This window comes from Stegodyphus dumicola, chromosome 12, assembly GCF_044657685.1.
Source record: "Stegodyphus dumicola isolate Sdum_Otavi_A_Nest chromosome 12, ASM4465768v1".
In the NCBI taxonomy this organism is placed as follows: Eukaryota; Metazoa; Arthropoda; class Arachnida; order Araneae; family Eresidae; genus Stegodyphus; species Stegodyphus dumicola.
Window position 1 is genome coordinate 106,835,084 of NC_140779.1, and position 19,405 is coordinate 106,854,488.

The following is a 19,405-nucleotide window of genomic DNA, read 5'->3' on the forward strand; positions in this document are numbered from 1 at the left end:
AAGAAAAACCGCCCGTTAGAGGGCGCAAAAATTAAGAAGTGTCAGAGAGAGAAGAGCGCGAACGAATGTAATGGCTGTACGACAATTCCTAGCTGGATGTATATATGTAAATAACTAATTTATTAATAACTTAGCTTAATAATGAAGTATCCCATCCAGACGAGTAAAGCTAGGTCAACGAGCTAAGAATTCTTTTTATTTTTTTCTAATATTAATGCTGTAAAGTTATTACTTTAAATTTATCAGTTATTAAGATTTCTGGCTTCCCTGTAACTTTTCATTTCCGCATTCCTCACCAGAATGCCAACGAGTTTGCCAGTATTTAAACTGAAGTTTTTGAATTTTAAGACAGAGCGTGTTTCTGGCTTCGCGTGCGCTCTACGCGTTAGTTTCCTGCCAGCTCTGATAGTTGTAATTATTCGGCCCTGCTTTCTATCGCTGCCACATGTAATTTCTGTCGCTTCGGGAAAGTTACTGAGACAGCACTAGTAATATGTAATTGTTTAGTCTCTGACTAGTGTTTAAAGTTTCACTTAAATTTGACTGTTCTATTTACTGCATCACTATAAGCATCATAATTGCGTCACTACGAGCTATGGCTGATATTGTTGCCCAAGAGGGTGCCTTTGTGTTCTAAACCCTGTTTAGATAAAAAGGTTATTTAAATCTTCTCATGACTCTGGAATTGTTTCAAGCATAACGATGGCTCGCTTCACGTCTGTTAGAGTTTTTGGACTTAATACTAGCAGATCAAGTAAAGCCCCACAATACCGTTTGTTTTCGTAAAGGGGATTACACTGTTCTACACGCATTCTGTTATAAAAGTGCCCAACCTTTACTAATTTAGAGATACTGATTACGAAAATGACATTACAAAGATTCGACTGCTTGTCTATCACAATCTGACTATGTAAGGAATTACTGTAGCGTCGCAGCATTTGTGGAAATATGAACAAAGTAATCACTCGATAAGATTAATAGTGGTGATTTCGCAATCTATCTCCGGCCCACCAGCGGCCGAACGTTGGTAGTTCGGTCGACTGAACACTGGTAGTCGCTGAACACTGGTAGTTCGGCCGAGGTTCGAATCCCGCGAATGGGCTGGCTGCATGGGCGGTTTCGTGGTTTTCGCCATGTGTAACGTATATATGAGCCAGTTTCCCTTAGAAAGTCCTCTACGAAGGCATCCCTCCCCTTAGACAGATAGCCCTCGAGGCTTTGCCATAATCACAAACATTCACTCGCAATCTATCTCCGCCACGCAGGTTGGCGCAGTCATTTAAAGCAAACAAAATCAACGCTAAGTATGGAAAACAAAACGCAAAGAGCAAAAATATTACCTCTTGCTGGAGACACACCCCCAGCTTAGTTACACTACTGATTTTATTTTAAGTTTAAAACAAAAATATATGAGTAATGCATTTTTATCGGCAGAACCAAAACAACGCCGTTCCTCAAGGATGAAAATTACAACAGAATAAATGTTTCGGCTGCTGTGCAGCATTAAAATAGAAACATTGAAAAGTTCTGAAAGTTCAAGAATATTTCGCCTTTTCAAAACAAACGCAACGAAAGGGAGATTTTTTCTGTAACATTAAAAATGCTGATGGTTATGCAGCCTAATATTTCATAGCATTTCTCTGCGTCGTTCTCCGAACTTAGAGTTTATGCAGTTGATCGTCTGTAAGCACTAGTCCAAAAACCGTTGTGTTACTTGACATTTTGGGGTCGCGGGTAGGACTTTTGCTTGTATTTGTGCTAAAATTTTTGAGCTGAAGTGCTAACGAAACACATGTCGCGTACGTACATTAATAAGGCAAAAATTATTTGCTGCCTCGGTGGGGAAGTTACATGTAAGATTAGAAAACGTGCCATTACTCTTTAAACAAGCAAAGCTTACTTCTTATACTTTTAATGCAAAGTTGGAGACGAGACCTCACGCGTACCTCTACCTTTCATGCATGTTCACATGATAAAGGTCACTATATGATGTTCGAAATGCCCATGATGTAGCCAGAATCTACTGACCTTTTATTTATACAGGCTATTTGGAAAGGATATACTAAAGGAAAAGAGAGCATTTGGATCCACTCTTAACCAAACATAATATTCCACACGGTTTTGATGTACTCATCAGAGCCCCTAAGATATTTCAGCTTGGATACATGCAATGAACATGATATAGAGAATAGGGGTGGTCTTTCACATCTCAAGATCCGAACTTTTTCACATCATTAGCTGCTAGAGAGCCCAAAAAAAAAAGTTCAAATTAAAATCTAATCAAAGACTTAGTATTTCCAAAACATGAAAGTGAATTGATGACCAGACTGATGATTAGATTGTCCTCTGGGGTAAAACTGATTATGTGTTTCAATGACATATTGTTTTAGTTGGACCCTACTCAACTCTAAAGCATGCATTTACCTCTAAAAACTGAAAAAAAGTATAATTAGTAATAATTATAATTATAATTATAATAAGTATAATTGTTCAATCGTATAGATATTAATAATTTTGTTGCTAATTTTTTCGCACCAGTTTTTTAAAAGCGTTATTCGTATTTTACTCATAGGCGATGTTTTGTTACTTTTGCATTTTATAATAAGAATTTATTCCATGCCAATGAAATATATCCCAAACTATTTATTTATTTAAAGTTGGATTAATTTCCTTGTAGCTAATTAAATATACAGTGGCATACGTCATTAATCCATACCATGTTCTTGTACGTGCACCAAACGAAATTTTCCAATAAGAAATAAAGTGAAAATAATTAATTGGGTCTTCTAAAAAAATCTTACTGCTATTTTTATAACATTTCTTAGTTCTGAAATACAAATGCAGTGAGTGAAATATCCACTGTACATAAATGAAGCACTACACATGATACTGTACTTAAATGTTTTGTTGATACCCAGATCAAAAGCAATTTTTCAGTATGCTCTAACGTTTCTGATTTTTTTATTGGCAATCACCCCTCTTCGCGACGTCAGCGCCTTTGTTTTTCACAATCGTAGACACTATCGTACTTGCTATGCAATCCAAGTCCCGAACATGCACGTCATTGTGATATTTTTCAGAAGTCTCCTTTTTGTTCACTTCCATCGTGATCCTATCAATTTTCTTCGTTATTTTTTTCTCTTCTCATTAAATTTTCTAAAACTCGTTGTTAAATGAATTTACAAAAACATTACGCGAAAATACACGAAGTCTGTTGAAAGTTCAGAGTTTTAGTGCCGGTTGTTTACTTTATATTAGGAATAGGAATATTAGGAATAGGCGTACTGACGCTTATGAGTAGTCCAGGCATTGCCACGAAAGTGGTAAATAAGTATAATGTTTTCAGTCGTGAGTCACTGAACACGAGTCATATTCTAAAGAAAACTTTTCGCGTCCAAACAAGACCTATATCGATGTACCACTGTACAGCTATTTACAATCCACAGTTTCACAATATAACTGATATGAGTCGTATATTAACGCAGAAATTCGAAATTTGCATTGTGTTAATGCTCCCATTTTATTTTTAACTGTTCCTTAGCAGTTTAATTAATTTTGTTCCCGAGCTAACAATTCACACTTGGTTAAGTTGAAAGCACGGTTGACTATCCTTCTGGAATATCCGACGACCCTGATGTCATAACTCAAACTTGGAAACTTCAAAGCACGTTTCATTTTTTTGCAGGTATTGCCCTTGGTTAAACCTCAACATATATCTTGTCCTTTCTAGACTTGTGAGTTAGTGATGTAGAAATTATCTATCGTTTAAGTAATCTCTGATAGTGATGACGCAACCATTCTCGCTTCATTGCCTTAAGGAGTGTTTACTTCTGGTCTTGTGTATCTCTAATATCCTAATACAATCACTCTCGCTTGGCTAAACTAAAGCGTGTTTATCTTTCTCTTATGTACTATAGATATCGCCCTTCCATCTTACCTTGGTTAGAAAGCGTTGAAATGCGAATGCTTTCGTGCTATGCGTTTAAGGCGTCTCAGTACATGTTGAATGATTATTTTAAAATTTATTAAAGTACTTTAATTTATTTTTTATAAATATTATTAAATGCTGTTGTTAGGCAGTTTGATTATAAAAAGAAAAATAAAATCTTTCAGCTGGCAGTTTTTATTTAAATTTAAATTATTTGGAAACAACAGCTAAAATATTTGTGTCCTACAATTTTCAATGTTTCTACTTTAAAGTTTTTTTATTATGTTTGTTACAATGTTCTTCATAATTTCAGTGGTTGATTTTGAGATTAATGAATTAGCTTTCAAGAGAGAAAATAATTAATATATATATATATATATATATATATATATATATGTGTGTGTGTGTGTGTGTGTGTATGTGTGTGTGTGTGTGTGTGTAAAAAAATAAAAATGATATAAAATTATTACATTTTAAATTTTATAATTTTTTAATAAACTCAAAAATGCATACTTGATTTTATTAAATAGATAATAATAAACTCAACAAAAGAACCGAACAATTTGTTACCATTTCTCTAAGTTTTAGGATTGCAAATAAAACAATTGATCGAAAAATTGCAAACTGAGAAAATGCAGTTTCAAACATGTAAACTCTTAAAATGATTACTAAAACATTTCCAATTTTTTTAAACATTGTGTTTACTTAACTTCAAAATATATGTTTCTAAAATTAAACCTATTAATTACTATACAATTTGTGAATATAAAGTGAAATTATGACGTTTTATCTGATAAGAAATGTTTCAATAAAAACCGTTAAATGTAAAAATTCTTTACATCCTTTATTCTGTAACACATGCGACAAAGAATTTTAAATATGTAGTCATTTATCATGATTCTGCTAACTCATGTGTAATTAATATCAATATCATTAACTTGTTAGTCTAAAGGGATTTGAATCCCGAAGGACTATTAGTTTCGTTTTGGCATTTTGCGTCGGACTCATAAATGTCGGTTCACTTTTCAAACTGTTGCCACAAAATGTTAGAGTCCTGCATTATATTTGAAGAAATTAAATAATGAAAATTTGCGTAAATGTATGTATATTTCTCACATTGTCATAAAATAACGGTACATAGAGTCATCGAATTTTGAATAACGTAATCCTCCAACGAATATGAGCATGTGGAAGACCAAATTTGAAATTTGAAATTTGTTTTATGATCGATTTCCTATTTTTTAAAACTTAATTAATTAAGACGAATTTTTGATTAACAACCTCAAGGATTTCAAAGCGAGCAATGGCAACGTTGTGCAGAAAAAACATTTTTATCTCCAGCGCGTGAGTCTCTGTATCGGAAATTCTAAAGATATGCTCGTTTTAAAACTATTTTGCGATATTGCTGTTGCACTGGATCTTATGGTTTAAGTGCGAGGAACATGATATTTAATAAAGAAAGGTAACACACAAAATGTTAAAAAACGCCCCTTTGGACGTAATTTAAAATCTGAAACATTTCAGATTTTTTTTTTTTTTTTTTTTTAATTTCATTTTTTTTTAAATGTGGGGTCTGGAATTTGAACAAACATGGAATCTTTTTATTCAAAACTGCCCAGAAGCATACGCGATTCCTTCTGATTTTTAGCTACTCGTTCTCGTTATATATTGCCTTTCTAATTAATCTAAAAGCATTTTGATTAATGGCAAGTCTGATATTTGTTTCAGCACGATTTTTAACTATGCTATAATTAAGGACCTTAATAATTTTCTTTAAGCCATTGTTTTCTTTTCATGTCTATATCACGCAATTTCTTTTCCTGACGATTCATATGAATTTTAACTGGACATATAAATGTATGAGCTGAGTAAAAGGGAAAAAAACAGACTGGAAGTTTCAAAGTGAAAAATGCAAAAAAGTTATTTTAGTCAAACTTTACTTAGTATTCAAAATCAAACGACCATACACGTAAACAGAGTTTGCAAATAGTTACAGTCACCGCTAATTACGTTTCCGTTCTTCTACACCGAGTCTGAATAAATAAATGAGCCAATTAAGAAGACAAGGTAACTAAACATTGAGATGGTCTTGGCAAAAACTGTGCAGATGTTTAATAGTCTTTTTATACCATTTGTTATCGTCGTTATTTCAACTATACATTTCAATGTAGCAAAGATATTAAAGCATATTTTTAGCAAAAAATCGAAAAACCAGTATTTTCATAGAGTTTCACCAATTATCACAGGTTACCAGATCCAATTATCACAGGTTACCAGATCCTCTTAACAACCATTATTTTGCCCTTGTAGCCCTGGTTGACTTTGTTCCTCATTTTCACTGGGAGATTCTATGAGCACTTTACATGTTGTAAATAAACAAATTACATGTTGTAAATAAACAAATAAAATTTTAAAAAGAAGTTAGTTAAATACGATAGGTTTAAAAGCTCTAGTATGTGATGTAAAAATTTAACTCTTTGCTTTCGAGGCCTTTTTCGCTCGGGCGAAGGAGCAACTCGAAATGGTTTTCTTCATAGTTGGCGAATTTCTTGCAGCTAATTTAAAATGATTTCACTTACAGTTTAAAGAAATCTAATGGTTCCTTCATGTCTTACGGTAGTTGCGGTTCTGCGGCTCTTTAGCTAAATACAAACGGCGTTCTTTGAGGTATTTCTTCGGATTCTGTGCACGTTTTCGATTGTAAATTTTCTGTTTCTTCTGCGGAATCACTTCGGCTTTCACATTCACTATCTGTTACCCTGAGTATTCGTCTTCTTACACTTTTTACTTCATCGCTATCTTCATCACCGGTTTTCTCCTCTGTAGTCAATGCGTAGACATCTTTGATGCAAGTAGTCTATGTATAGACGCAATATCGTTCTTCATCAACGAAAAGTCGAATTCATCTTCACTTCAACTGATTCCTTCATCGTATTCCATATTTATTAGGCTCCGTCATTTTGAAAATAATATTCCTATTGCCACGTCTGTCGAGTTCGACGTAACGTCGAAGACGCACATGCAACACTAAATCTAAAACATTTATTTAAGATTAAAGTTGTTTTATACGCATGTACTTGTTGAATACACTCATGAAGTGATATTTCCCAAACCAAACCCAAATAAACATCGTTACCGTTCGATTTATCGCGTCAAAACCAGCTGTGACAAGACCTAGCTGTCAAACCTAGCTATTGAGAGTCAACTCTCGAACTACTGCGTCAAACCAAGTAGTGATCGAGAGTCATCTCTCGAGTTACCGCATCAACTCAAGTGTTGACCGAGAGTCAGTTCTTGAGAGCAAAGGGTTAATAGAGTATTGTATTACCTAATGAAAGAGTGATTGTAAGGTTATTTTAATTTTATTAACAGTTTTTAATTCTGAGTTAAACTTTTTTCCTATCAAATCTTTAACTTTAACTTCAACTTACGACTTCTGGCCAGAACGTAGTTTTAGAATCACGTCTGAATACTTAATGAGGAAGAGCGGTATTTAAACGCGAAGTTCTAAGTGCTGAATTAGAATCAGAGTTTCTGATTTGCGCGCGTCTTCCTTTTTGCCTACTCTCTCTCAAAGCTGTTATTACGCTCGGCCGTACTCAGGCCCTTGGTAAGCTTCGTAGTCAAATAGAGTTAAGGGGCCAACTCGATTAGAATCTTGATAGCTTCGGCTATATCTCTTTAGTTAATCTAAGTTTTAGTTTATTTTTTAGTCTCTTAAGTTCAAGCCCAAGTGTCGGCTTTAATTTTACACTCCAAGACGGAGTTCTGTTAAATCTTATTGGAATAATAAAGGGTTAGTTACCCTTCCATCTTGTTGTTTCTTGTCACACGAACTTAAGCGATTATTCGTTAACGAGTTCTTAAGGTTACTCACTTTTGACTGCAAATACACTGCATCACTCACATGATTATTGTTAAAGTGATTAATTTTGTACAATTACTTATTTTAGTCCATATTTTCATAAACTTACATTCATTAACACGATATTTATACATTATCAAAGAAAGTAAGAAAGCGAAATATCTTAAATTATAAGCCAATATATGCCAAGTAGCCAAAATTCTGATAACCGGATAAAGCCTGTCGTAACGCTCAGAAGGTTAAATAGAAATTATCATTGATTGAATTTATAATGTTTTTTATTGATTGTTATAATTCAAACAAAAACCGCTAACATATGGCCTCCAAGTAAAAACACATGAGATTAGAAAAGAATTGAGAAATTAAATTATATTTCCTTGGCATATAAAATTTAAAATTTAAATGAAAGCTTTAGCTGCATTTTGAGCATCTGATTAAAATTCTCCATTTATGCACTGCTCTTATTAATGTAACTAAAACCCAAAGAGATATTGGTTTCCCTATATAAATGCTTCAAAATCAGATGTAGGATTATTTATATAACAGCATTGTGATAATATTTTAGAAACCATATGTATTTCTATAGAATTGCACACAATGTAATTAATTAAATAAAATTATGACAAATAAACACAAATGGGAAATATGATTTCTTTTATAACGGTGTTAAGTTTCTGAGGACTTCTAAATATAGAAAAATGTGTGAAAATCTATAAAAGTACCATTTCTCTTCGACTCTAAAATACACCTGCCCCTATAAGGTGTTTCTTCCGCCATTTTGGCATGCCTTCGTGGCATGGTAGTCTACACCCTGGGCGCATATTCCAGATGTCCGTAGTTCGATTCCCGGCGAAGGCGTTGCATATTTTTCATCTTTCTTGTTTCCAAAATACTTAATGTCTCTACATCCCTTCCATCATATAAGCGTTGTTACAAAGGAGATATGTCTTTGAACCCTGTGTGTTTCCATATTAATAATATACTGAATTTTTCAGTTTTTTAATTAAATAAGAATAACATTATTATTAGCTAGATGTAATTTTTATGAGGTATTTCTCCCACTTCTCTAACGTGCCTTCGTGGTGTAACGGTAGCACGCTGGGCCGGTAATTCAGAGGTCCGTGGTTCGATTCCCGGCGAAAGCGGTTGCATATTTTTCATCCTCTCTGCTTCCAATTAATCTAATGACCCTACAATTTTTACATTTATTTTATTTTTTAGAGTTAGTTTTTTGGTATAATAATGCTGAAATTAATTAACGTGTCTTACATGGATGGAATCTTAGACTCAAAGAATTGAGTTAAGAGTATTTTCTTCAATCATATTTAATACATAATTTATGTTATGATATTTATGAATTAAAAATTCTACAATGTTAAAAAAACACTTTAAGAGAACATGTAAAACATTCACTAAATCCCTATTATCCATGCTGATTGATTCAGTGTTCATGCAAAGCCCGAAAAATTAAAAAATGGATCTGCATGCAATGAAAATGAAATCTTTTGATGTTTTGAATGAAAGATATAGAATGTACTATTTAAAGTGGGACTAATTAAAACGGTACTAGAGTTAGATTTTTTCCTGGAAAATATTCGGGTTTTTTTTTTTTTTTTTTTTTTTTTTTTTTTGCGAGCCATATAAAATTTTTTTCACTCAGTTTAACTAATGCTACTCAGAAAATTCTAACACAAGTTTCTTGGCCTGTGAAGCCATCAACACCTTATCTTACACACTCAAAAGTCTGTTGTGACTCATCAATGAATATTCACTTTAATCCCTATTTTCATCATCCCATTCTCTTAATTAATTCTCTTGAGTCACTGTTTCCAGATCTGACAAATCCTATAATTCTTTGTTCTTCCCCAGATCTTTGTTACAAAATAAACATTCAACGTTCTAAACGGCGCAGGTGCACGGCTTGCGCTAATAATGTGTTCCGTGCACATTTGATTGAAGCGATATGCTGTGTATACAACTCCGATCTAATAAAAAATAAATCGGATGAGGCCAATCAAATTTGAAGATTTGCCTGCATTATATCTTGTCCTCATCTCCTTCTGCGTAATTCCAGTACAATGCTCCAGTTTCTTGTTCCGTTGTGTAAAATGGTTTTCTTACTTAAGAATTTACTAGTCCAAAGGGGCGTTAGACAGAATGGGCTATATAACTTTTCAAATTGTTGCCACCAAATATTATCGCCCTGTACTATTTTTAAAGAAATTAAATAATGAAGAATCTGCATGTATGTATGTATTTTTCTCGCATTGTGAAAAAACGACGGAAGCTAGAGCAATCCAGTTTTGAATAACGTAGTCCTCCACGCGAGCATGTGCATTCGAAAGCCTGAATTTTGAGTTTTATGTTACATATTTTGTAAAACTTTAATGAAGTTTTAGTAATATATTCAACGATTTGAAAACCAGGAGAGGCAACACTCTACGAAATAAAACATTTTTATCTCCAGCGAACGAGACTGTATACATCGGAAAATCCAAAGATGTGCTGTTTTTAAATGTTTCTTGGTTTTGCTGTTGAACAGAATTTCATATGGCGTAAGTGCGAAGAACATGATATTTAATAAATAAAGTTCACGCACAACAAAACTTTAATAATAAAAAGACAACAACAACAAAAAAAAAAAAAAAATTTTTTTTTTCAAGCCATTTTACTAGAAAATTGAATATTGATGTGATGAACTGAGAAAAGAATGAGAAAAAAAAAATAGAAAAGTGTTTGTCAACAGTTATAATTTTTCTGTTAACTGTATATGCCATAAGTACGAAGAAAACAAAATGATGCTTAATAATAAAATTAAAAAGACAAAAAAAAATTGGGTTAGCAGGAGTAAGTGCAACAGCAGAACAGTAGACTGCCAGCTCAGAGAGAGCGTAAAAAACCTTACCAAATCCTTTTGAGAAATCGTTGAAATCTGAATCCTTTCAAATTTTATTTATTTTATATTTCTGTAACTTATTTTTTATTTTTTAGGGCTGGAAAAGATTTCGCCAAGCAGCTCTGATGACATGTCGTTATATCGGTATGGGAGTCACTCACATGAGTCCAGCTACTGTTTATTCTTCACCTGACTACTACGTGGATCCTAAATACTGGAACAGATCTTTCAGTCCAAGTTACAACAAGACAAAAAATGTACCCAAGACCCCTCACTGGTCCAGTCCTATCGTGTTCGAAGGCTGGTAAAGTTCCTTGCAGCTGATTTTCGTAAAAAACCAAATGTTCGGCAGTGAAAAACTACTCTAATTCTTAGATGTTTTGTGACCTGCAAATGGTGCCATCTTGTTCTAAGAACTGCCGTATTTTGAATGATGTCTTAATGCAGAATAATTTATCTAGTCTATTAACACAAAAATGAACTGCTTTAGTAAATGAATATCATTTTCATGATTATTTTTGTGTTTTGTTTTATATAGAGAGAGGTTTTAGGGTTAATTTTTGTAAACCATTCTGTGAAGTACCAATTCTTTTCTCATTTTGTCGGTATCTTAAATATCTGTATACGAATTCAACATCTCATTCTTAATCATTATTCCTTTTTTTGTTTGAAAATTATTTTTACTTATTATTATACATATTCTTTGCTATTCTGCATGTGTAATACTAGTCTGATCGTTTTGAAGCGCGTTGGAAATATAAGTGCGTTGCTATGATTACTGATTTCGTTTAATCTTGGTAAAGCACTTCTGCTATGTTCTTGTATGAAAGCTGAGTTCTGATTTTCAGACTGATATGATTTCTAATGTCTGCCTTAAGAATCTGAATCATGTTTTTGAACATAAACATGAATTTGTTAAAAATCAGTGTCTCCTATAGTATTTTATAGAAGCCACTGAAATTTGCATTAAAAATGCGTTCTTAAGAAAGGACCGGATTCCGTAAGAGGTAAAAATAACACAGCAGATCCTGCAAATGTGTTACAAAGTTTGAATTAAAATTCATAATCTTGAATAATCGTAGTTTTGAATTACATTTTTTAAATTCATAAAGAATCTCAGCTCATGGAAAACAATTTTAAAAGGGGCTATTTAATGTGCAATGTTTTATTCAAAATTAATAAGTCAAAATTTGGAATTTTAATATAATATGACAATTTTTAATTAATTTTATGTAAAATAAACCTACATAAAAAGAGAATTGATTTCCTTAAAGGAATAAAAAAAAAAGGCTGTTTTTTTTTTTTTTTTTTTTTTTTTTTTTTTTTTTTTTTTTTTTTAATATTTCGTGTTTAAAAGAACCTTAAACTCCGAAATCATTCAGAATCTAAAGAAAGAGAAACTAAGATATTTGTATAATTTTTAATGTATGTACAGAGTATTTGTCAGTATATATTTCCATTTTTTTATGTTACGAATGTACAGAGAAAAAGCTCCGGGCAGCATTTTGAACGAAAACAATGTTTCTTTTGAATGTCTGTTTTTATCAATATTTTCTGTAAAACTGCCTGCCTGTGAGATAATTTTGTAAATAGTACTGCTTACTAGTTTTTAATAAAGATTTTTATCAGTCATGTATTGTTTGTCTTCCTTCTTAGATAAACAGTTATATATTACTCGAAAATGATATAGTGCTGATGATATAGTGAAAATGATTTTGTCACTGACTAGAAACTAGAACAAACCAGTTTTTCTGGCCGTTAATAAATACAATAGATGAATTATTATGTTTAACAAGAGTATTTTGTATTTGCGCAGTTAGCTCGTTGTTTTCGAACATAGTAATCTAATCTTAAGCAGGATTTCCCTTTTTTGCTAAATGTCATGAAATTACCTGACATCACGCGCAAAAGAAAAAAAAAATATTGTGGAAACTTCCATAATTAGCCCAGAAGGGCTTACTAATCTCGAAACGGCTTTTTGGGTCGAATCACTATCAACGGCTGTATCACTTTTCAGATTGCTGCCACCAAATATTATCGCCCTGTATTATATTGAAAGAAATTAAGTAATGAAGAATCTGTATAAATGTATTTATATATTCGCATTGTGAAAAAACAGCACTAACAATACCTAGAGCCATCAAATTGTGAATAACATTGTTCTCCACCCGAACATGGCACATGGAAGCCCGAATCTTGAATTTCGATTTTTTTTATTACCTATTTCTATTTTTTAAACTTTAACGAATTTCAATTAAGAAACTCGACGATTTCAAAGCGAGAAATGGCAACGCACTGTGCGGTATAAAATATTTTTATCTCCAGCGCGAGAGACTATCTATGGGAAATTCTAAAGATATGCTGTTTTGAAAAAAATGCCCCTTTGGGCGCATTCAGAGCTTTCAGATTTATTTTTTTAAATATTTGTTTTTTATTTTTTTTATTTTATTTTTTATTACTTTTTTTTATTTTTATTATTATTTTATTTATTTATTTATTTATTTATTTTTTTACATTTTGCTCTTCACGATAGAGTTTTTTTCGATGATACGAGTTTTTAATTTTTTCTCTTAAACATGTTTATCCAAGAAGCTACAATATCTCTGGCACTGTTTGCAGTTTTACACATTAAAATTTTTCGAACACAAATAGAGAAGTACATTTTATTTTTCATCTTTAAAAATAAAGTGCATCTTGGTATAACAAATAGAAATAAGCATACTGAAAAGTGAATTAGAGTTGCTGGAAAAAGAAAAACTGAAATTTGTACAGAATTGCTGAAATAATGCGTGTACAATACTCTCTGTCTTACAATCCAAACCCTCGACATAAGTACTCTCTAAACTGATTTGCATTCTGGTGAGGAAACGGGAAAAAAAGTAATAGTAAAAGTCTAAATCATAACTTGTTAAATAAATAATAATAAGCAATTAAAACGGAAATAAAAGCAAGTAAACTTTACTGTGCTTTCAGTAAATTTTCAGGAATTAATTATCTAATATTCAGTAAGAAAAACGAAACTCATTAGAATCAACATAGATACGACCACAGGAATTTTAGCCAATTCTCCCCCTCTTAATTTCGATTGCTCCTCTATTTAAAAATTATTTTTATTTACGTATTCTGATGGAGTAAACGAAAAGGTAAGATTATAGGACAGATTTTAATATAAGAAAACGTGTTAACTGAAATAAAATTTATTAATTGAAGTGCTAATTAGCAACTGAGCTAATACTTTGCAGGCAGGTGCGATTTTCAACGCTTTTGAAAGTTAAGCGGAAAAATCCAATTATTGCCCATGTTAATCAATTCGATAATGTACTAGTGTTACTGATTTCAAGAAATTTAAAAGAGGAAGATTGACTGAATTTATATCAATTTTTTGTCAGTTTAATAAAACTAATACCCTTTTACAGACTTTTTAGCATCTTAAAATTTACCAGCATATTGGTTGCGGTATTTATTTCACCTTGCCGGGAGGGATTCGGAAGGAAAGATAACAAATCATCACTTATGAAGAATACTTGTGGAATACGAAAACATTTCTACACCCGCTTCGCCTAAAAACTTTTCCACATTTACGTTTTCGTCAGTTTCAGTTCAGTCCAAGTTATCTGCAATGTCGGAATCATTTTTACGTGCTTTTGAATTACTGCTAAGAAAATAAAACGTAACGTATTATTACTTTAACATTCTCGATTTTAAAAGATAAAGATAGAACGATAATTCGTTCGGCAATCTAAGAAGTACAAACTCATTTTATTTGGTTTAGTTTATTTTGGAAAAGCGTACCAGGGTTATCTGCGTAAGGGGAGGAATGCCTTCATGGAGGACTTTCTAAGGGAAACTGGCTCTTATACACGTTGCACATGGGCAAGAACATGAAAACCAGCCAACCAGTACTCCTGGATTCGAACTCAGGTCGGAGCTACTAGAGTTCAGCGATTTTACCGTTTGGCCGATGGTGGGAAAAGTACTTAACCAAACCATACTAAATCTTTCATATGGACTATAAACAAAATGGTAATTGAATAAAATGCGCGATGCGTAAGTGAATATTATTGCTGATACTCTTGCTGTAAGAGAATATTATTATAGATGTAAACTTTCATAGATATGGTATTCTCAAGGCTTAATTTCTAAGATTAGAAGTGTCGAAGCCTTATGGAAGACCGTCAGCAAAGAAGAACAAGAGTAAATAAATAAATAAAATGACTATTAAACCCATTAATAATTTTAAAATTAAATAGTTAATTATTATCAAATTAATTAACGGCTATTTAATTAATGTTCATAAATTGTTATTCAATCAATAATTAATATTTAATTAATTGATTATAATTTAATTGACAATTATTAGATAATTAATTATTATTCATTGAAGTAATTAAATAAAATGTACAGAGATAAATTGAATTTTAATAAGCGATTTTTAATATAATTTTATTGTTAAAATAAAATTTTCGAGATAAAATTTCTACTAAAATTGTTATTCAATTACATAAACGAAGTGCCGCAGCCTTCTTATTCAGGGCTCCGGTATTTTCCGGCTAGAATTATAATTTATTACAAAAACTAAGAAGCACCGGAGATCCGGTGGGCTCCGGCCCAGTTTTTAAGCTCTGGTCGTAGGGGGGGGGGAGTTCTTTTATCATCACAAAAATTCAATATACTTGATGAAAAGTATACTCAATTTAGAAAGAAGTATAATTGATGAAAATTCCAGGGCGAAACAGAATGAGGGTATGAGTGGGTGGAAACAAAAAATGAGGGAAATCTTGGTGAGAGAGAGCGTTTTCTTTGACCGCGGCTCTCTGCTGATATAATTATAGCCATCAAGCAGATGTGTGTCAAGGGTAAAATCAGTCCTAAATCTGACTCCTAAGGATGAATGTAAAGTTGCTGGTTACGCTTTCCCCTCCATTGGTGGATACTGTGGGAAGACGATTTATAGGACGTGCTTGAGCAGTTCATTTCAGTATTTCACTTAACGCACATTTAAGGACACAAATTTTCCTTCCTGCGAGGATAACTAACTGTAATCATCGATAACAATACACTAAATACGATGGCATGGCGAGAAATTTACGCGTTCCTAAACAAACTCTCCCAAATTTATTACCCTTCTTAAAGGGAAAGGTTTCCGGATGTGAGTGAGGGGACTTTATTTGAATGTTCTCCTGAGTTCGTACTTCCAGGGAAATAGAGTATTGCAAGATCTGCTTATTGTTAAACCTAAACGTTAGTAATTCTAATTCCCCCCCCCTTTAAATTGCGGTTCAGTTTTATAAAAAGAAGTACAAGAGCTCATCTTATTTAGGGCTCCGGTGCGCTCCGGCTAAAATTGTAATTTATCTTAAAAATTGAGAAATACCGGAGCTGGGCTCCGGCGCAATTTAAGCACTAGGTATTCTTTTCTACACAAACATTTTAATCTGTTAATCGAATTCCCGTCAGAAACTCTAAGAAAAACGCTGGAAAGTCACAAAGCTGTTACACATACTTAATGAAATCAAGCTATAGTAATCTGAGACTTAGTATAGTTAATCTGGGACTTACTTAACTAACGTCAACAGTCAAACTAGAGGACAGTTTCGCAGCAGCTTCTAATCGCATAACGTCATTAATGTACCCCAGCGTGAACGTTTTGTTTAAGAATCTAACAATATAGATTAGAATTGTCCACTAAAATTATTATATTGTCATTTAAGTCAATTAATGCTTATTAATCGGAGGGAAGAAAATCAATCACTATTTCGATTTTAATTTTTAAAATTTTGTCTATGTTTTATTTTCAAAGGAAATTATTAGAATAAAAAAATTTACAATTAAAGAAAAAGTTAAAAAGTTTCATAGAATAGGCTTTTGCTTAAAATGGATACTATAATTGATGCATTAAAAAGAGAAAAATTTATAATATAGTTTAATTGGAAATACATCGCGAATAATAAAGCTATATTTTAAATTTATTACGAATTTAAATAACAACTGCAACCTCAACAGAAAGCTGTAACAGATTTAGTTCTCTTAGTAACAGAGAGTCTGACAGCTATATTAAAAAAAAGGGGGGATTAGAATCATTGATTTGGCGTTTTTCCTTGCATATTTTGCTTCTTTTTTAATTAATTTTACTGTGCGAAAATCCAGAGGAGAAAACTGATAGAATAATTTTTAATTACTGAAAAATGCGGTTAGAGTAACAGCATAATAAATGAAAAGAAGTCGTAGCTAAATTAGTGGTAACTATCACATTATTATTTCTCTAACGATATTGAGCCCATATCCTACGGTAATTAAGCCGCACATGTTGCGTTCCGACTCAGCTATCTTATAAAGCCCCGGGGTCACCTCACATGAACGAGTTTTGACCGCAGTTTGCAAGACAGATATCAAAGGAACGAAGGAGAAGGGAGGCGAACAAAAGACTCGGAGTTCGGATGATTGAGCACATCAGCAGCAGATAAGGCTATAATGAGGTCGAACGTAAATAATATAAATAAGGTGAAATCACATGTTTGGAAATTTTTTTTAAATGTGAAAACACCTGCCACGTCTGGACAGCTTAACGAAGAATCTGAACTAAATGCGTTTTCAGATAATAAATGCAAAAGGAAGCAAAATGGATGAAATGCTCATAAAAAAATGAAAATACAAATTGAATACCCTGCATAAAATTAAAAACAATCAAAGGAATAAAAAAAAAATTACCGATAAACTAGTCGTCAGAGGTAAAAACTATGTGCAGTAGATGAAGGGAAATTCAAGCGAAAACTTTTAAAACTTTCAGAAACTAGCGCTAAAAAGGAAAAAAAGTAGGGGGGAATAATACACGAGGAAATTTTACAATGTGACTGTTTGGGGAATGAAATGAATAAAAATTTTTATTTATGATAATACGTATTTTACCCCAGATTTCCCAGATACTCAAGGGGTCGGGCGGTCACTGAACACTAGTGTTCGGTGCGACGTTCGTATCCCATGAACAAGCTGGCTGCATGGGCGTTTCCGTGATTTTCCCTACGTGTAATGTGTATACGAGCCAGTTTCCCTTAGAAAGTCATCCACGAAGGCAACCCTCGCCTTAGGCAGGTAGCCTTCGAGGCTTTGCCATAATCACATAAAACAAATCAAACCAGATACACAAGAAATAAGAAGGGGAGCCTTTTTTTTAACATTTTTGCCGAACATTCCAATTGTAAGTTTCTCTTAAAAAGTGTAGCGTTTTCAGGAACAAAATAAAAAAAATTTGATAACCTGAGTGAAAATTTGAGTGAATTTAATATTTTTCAATTATGCATAATTTTTTTTAGTTTGTTAAGTTTTGTATTCTTAGGAAGCATAAACCTACAAACCTTATAAAGGGTACTGAAGAATTTTCTTCAAGTCTTGTGAAACAAAACAAAAGTCAGATATAAGAACCTTTTATCTGAACACAAAGAATTAACAATGACACAACTTGGGCTTACACAAGCCTGCATTTCTGGCTAAACTTAAGTACGTAATGTCCAAACGTAAGTACGTAAAATCAAATGTAATAGATTAGCCTAATGACTCACAGGATAAAGCAAGGCTCTGATTTATAAAAACCGGCGACACAAGCTTAATGGCTAGAAGCACTCAACGCCACAGAATCAAATGACTAATAAGTCACGACACAACGTGAGCTGAAGTAAGCAGAACACGCTCTAAAATTAGCTTGAGTAACCTTCGCTTATATAGTACTTCTTTCTCCCTCAATATGACTAAACGCTCACTATCTCAATTACATATTGGCATGAAAAAGTGTGGATGAAAAGAAAGTGACCGGAAAGCAGTAAAAATTAACTATTAGTTAAAAATAATAGATAAATCCTCAGAAGTTTATGCGAAAGCAAAATTCTTCTCTTGCTTTAAGGGAATATTATTATTTTTCGACATAACAAATATTTACCATTTATTACCATTTTAAAAGGTTCAAAATACTTTACAACATGGAACTAAATCCTTATACAATATTTATCTTCTTGTTTTCACAAGATTTCTTATTTCTTATCAAATTTACTTTTATTTTATGGCTTTCATAGATTAAAGCACATTGTGTGTAGAACAGGGTTAATAAATCTTTTCCGAAATTCGGATTGCATTCCAAATACGAGTATTTCGACAAAATAGAATTATACAACCCAACCGGATGTTCGGAAAATTAAAATATTCTTTCCCCCCCCCAAGGCTAAGTATAAAAAATATTTTATTTTTAATTGTCATTTTTATTATTTCAACTAAGAAACTTAAAAATTAAAAGATTGACCTTTTAATACTCTCAACCGAGTAACACCGCACCCGAGTAAATTATTTTAACATGCCCCCCCCCGCCGATATAAATATTAAAAAATACACCAACTGCAGTTTTGATTTAAAATAAAGAAAGTGGTTAAAAAAGATAAATAATAAAAAATTTCTGTAGAAATACTACTTTCTGAATTTTTATTGATGCGTTAAGGTGTTAAAAAGTTATAAGGTATTTCTCCCGCCTTCTTAGTATGCCTTCGTGGTGCAGTGGTCAGCACGCTCGACGCGAATTCGAGAAGTCCGTGGTTCGAGTCCCGGCGAGAGCATTGCTCGTTTTTCACATCTCCTGCTTCGAAATAATCCAATGTCTCTACAGTGGCGCCCGAACTAACAGGTGGCGAATGAGGATTCTTCACCACTAGGTTTTGGTGATTGGGTCTCCTAAAAC

General features: G+C 32.8%; 1 protein-coding gene and 1 non-coding gene across 3 annotated transcripts in view; both read left to right on the forward strand.

Moving 5' to 3' along the window:
- Positions 1 to 12,321, forward strand: part of LOC118203919 (uncharacterized) — a 98,769-nt gene extending 86,448 nt beyond the window's left edge. For both annotated transcript variants that reach the window (XM_035376236.2, XM_035376226.2), the window contains exon 3: positions 10,785 to 12,321. In XM_035376236.2, the coding sequence (XP_035232127.1) occupies positions 10,785 to 10,997 (213 nt within the window). In that variant the 3' untranslated portion in view covers positions 10,998 to 12,321. The remainder of the gene's footprint in view (positions 1 to 10,784) is intronic.
- A 6,889-nt stretch (positions 12,322 to 19,210) lies between these two features.
- Positions 19,211 to 19,283, forward strand: TRNAS-CGA (transfer RNA serine (anticodon CGA)). The gene has a single exon. It is a non-coding gene; the product is annotated as a tRNA-Ser (tRNA).
- Positions 19,284 to 19,405: the final 122 nt, after the last annotated feature.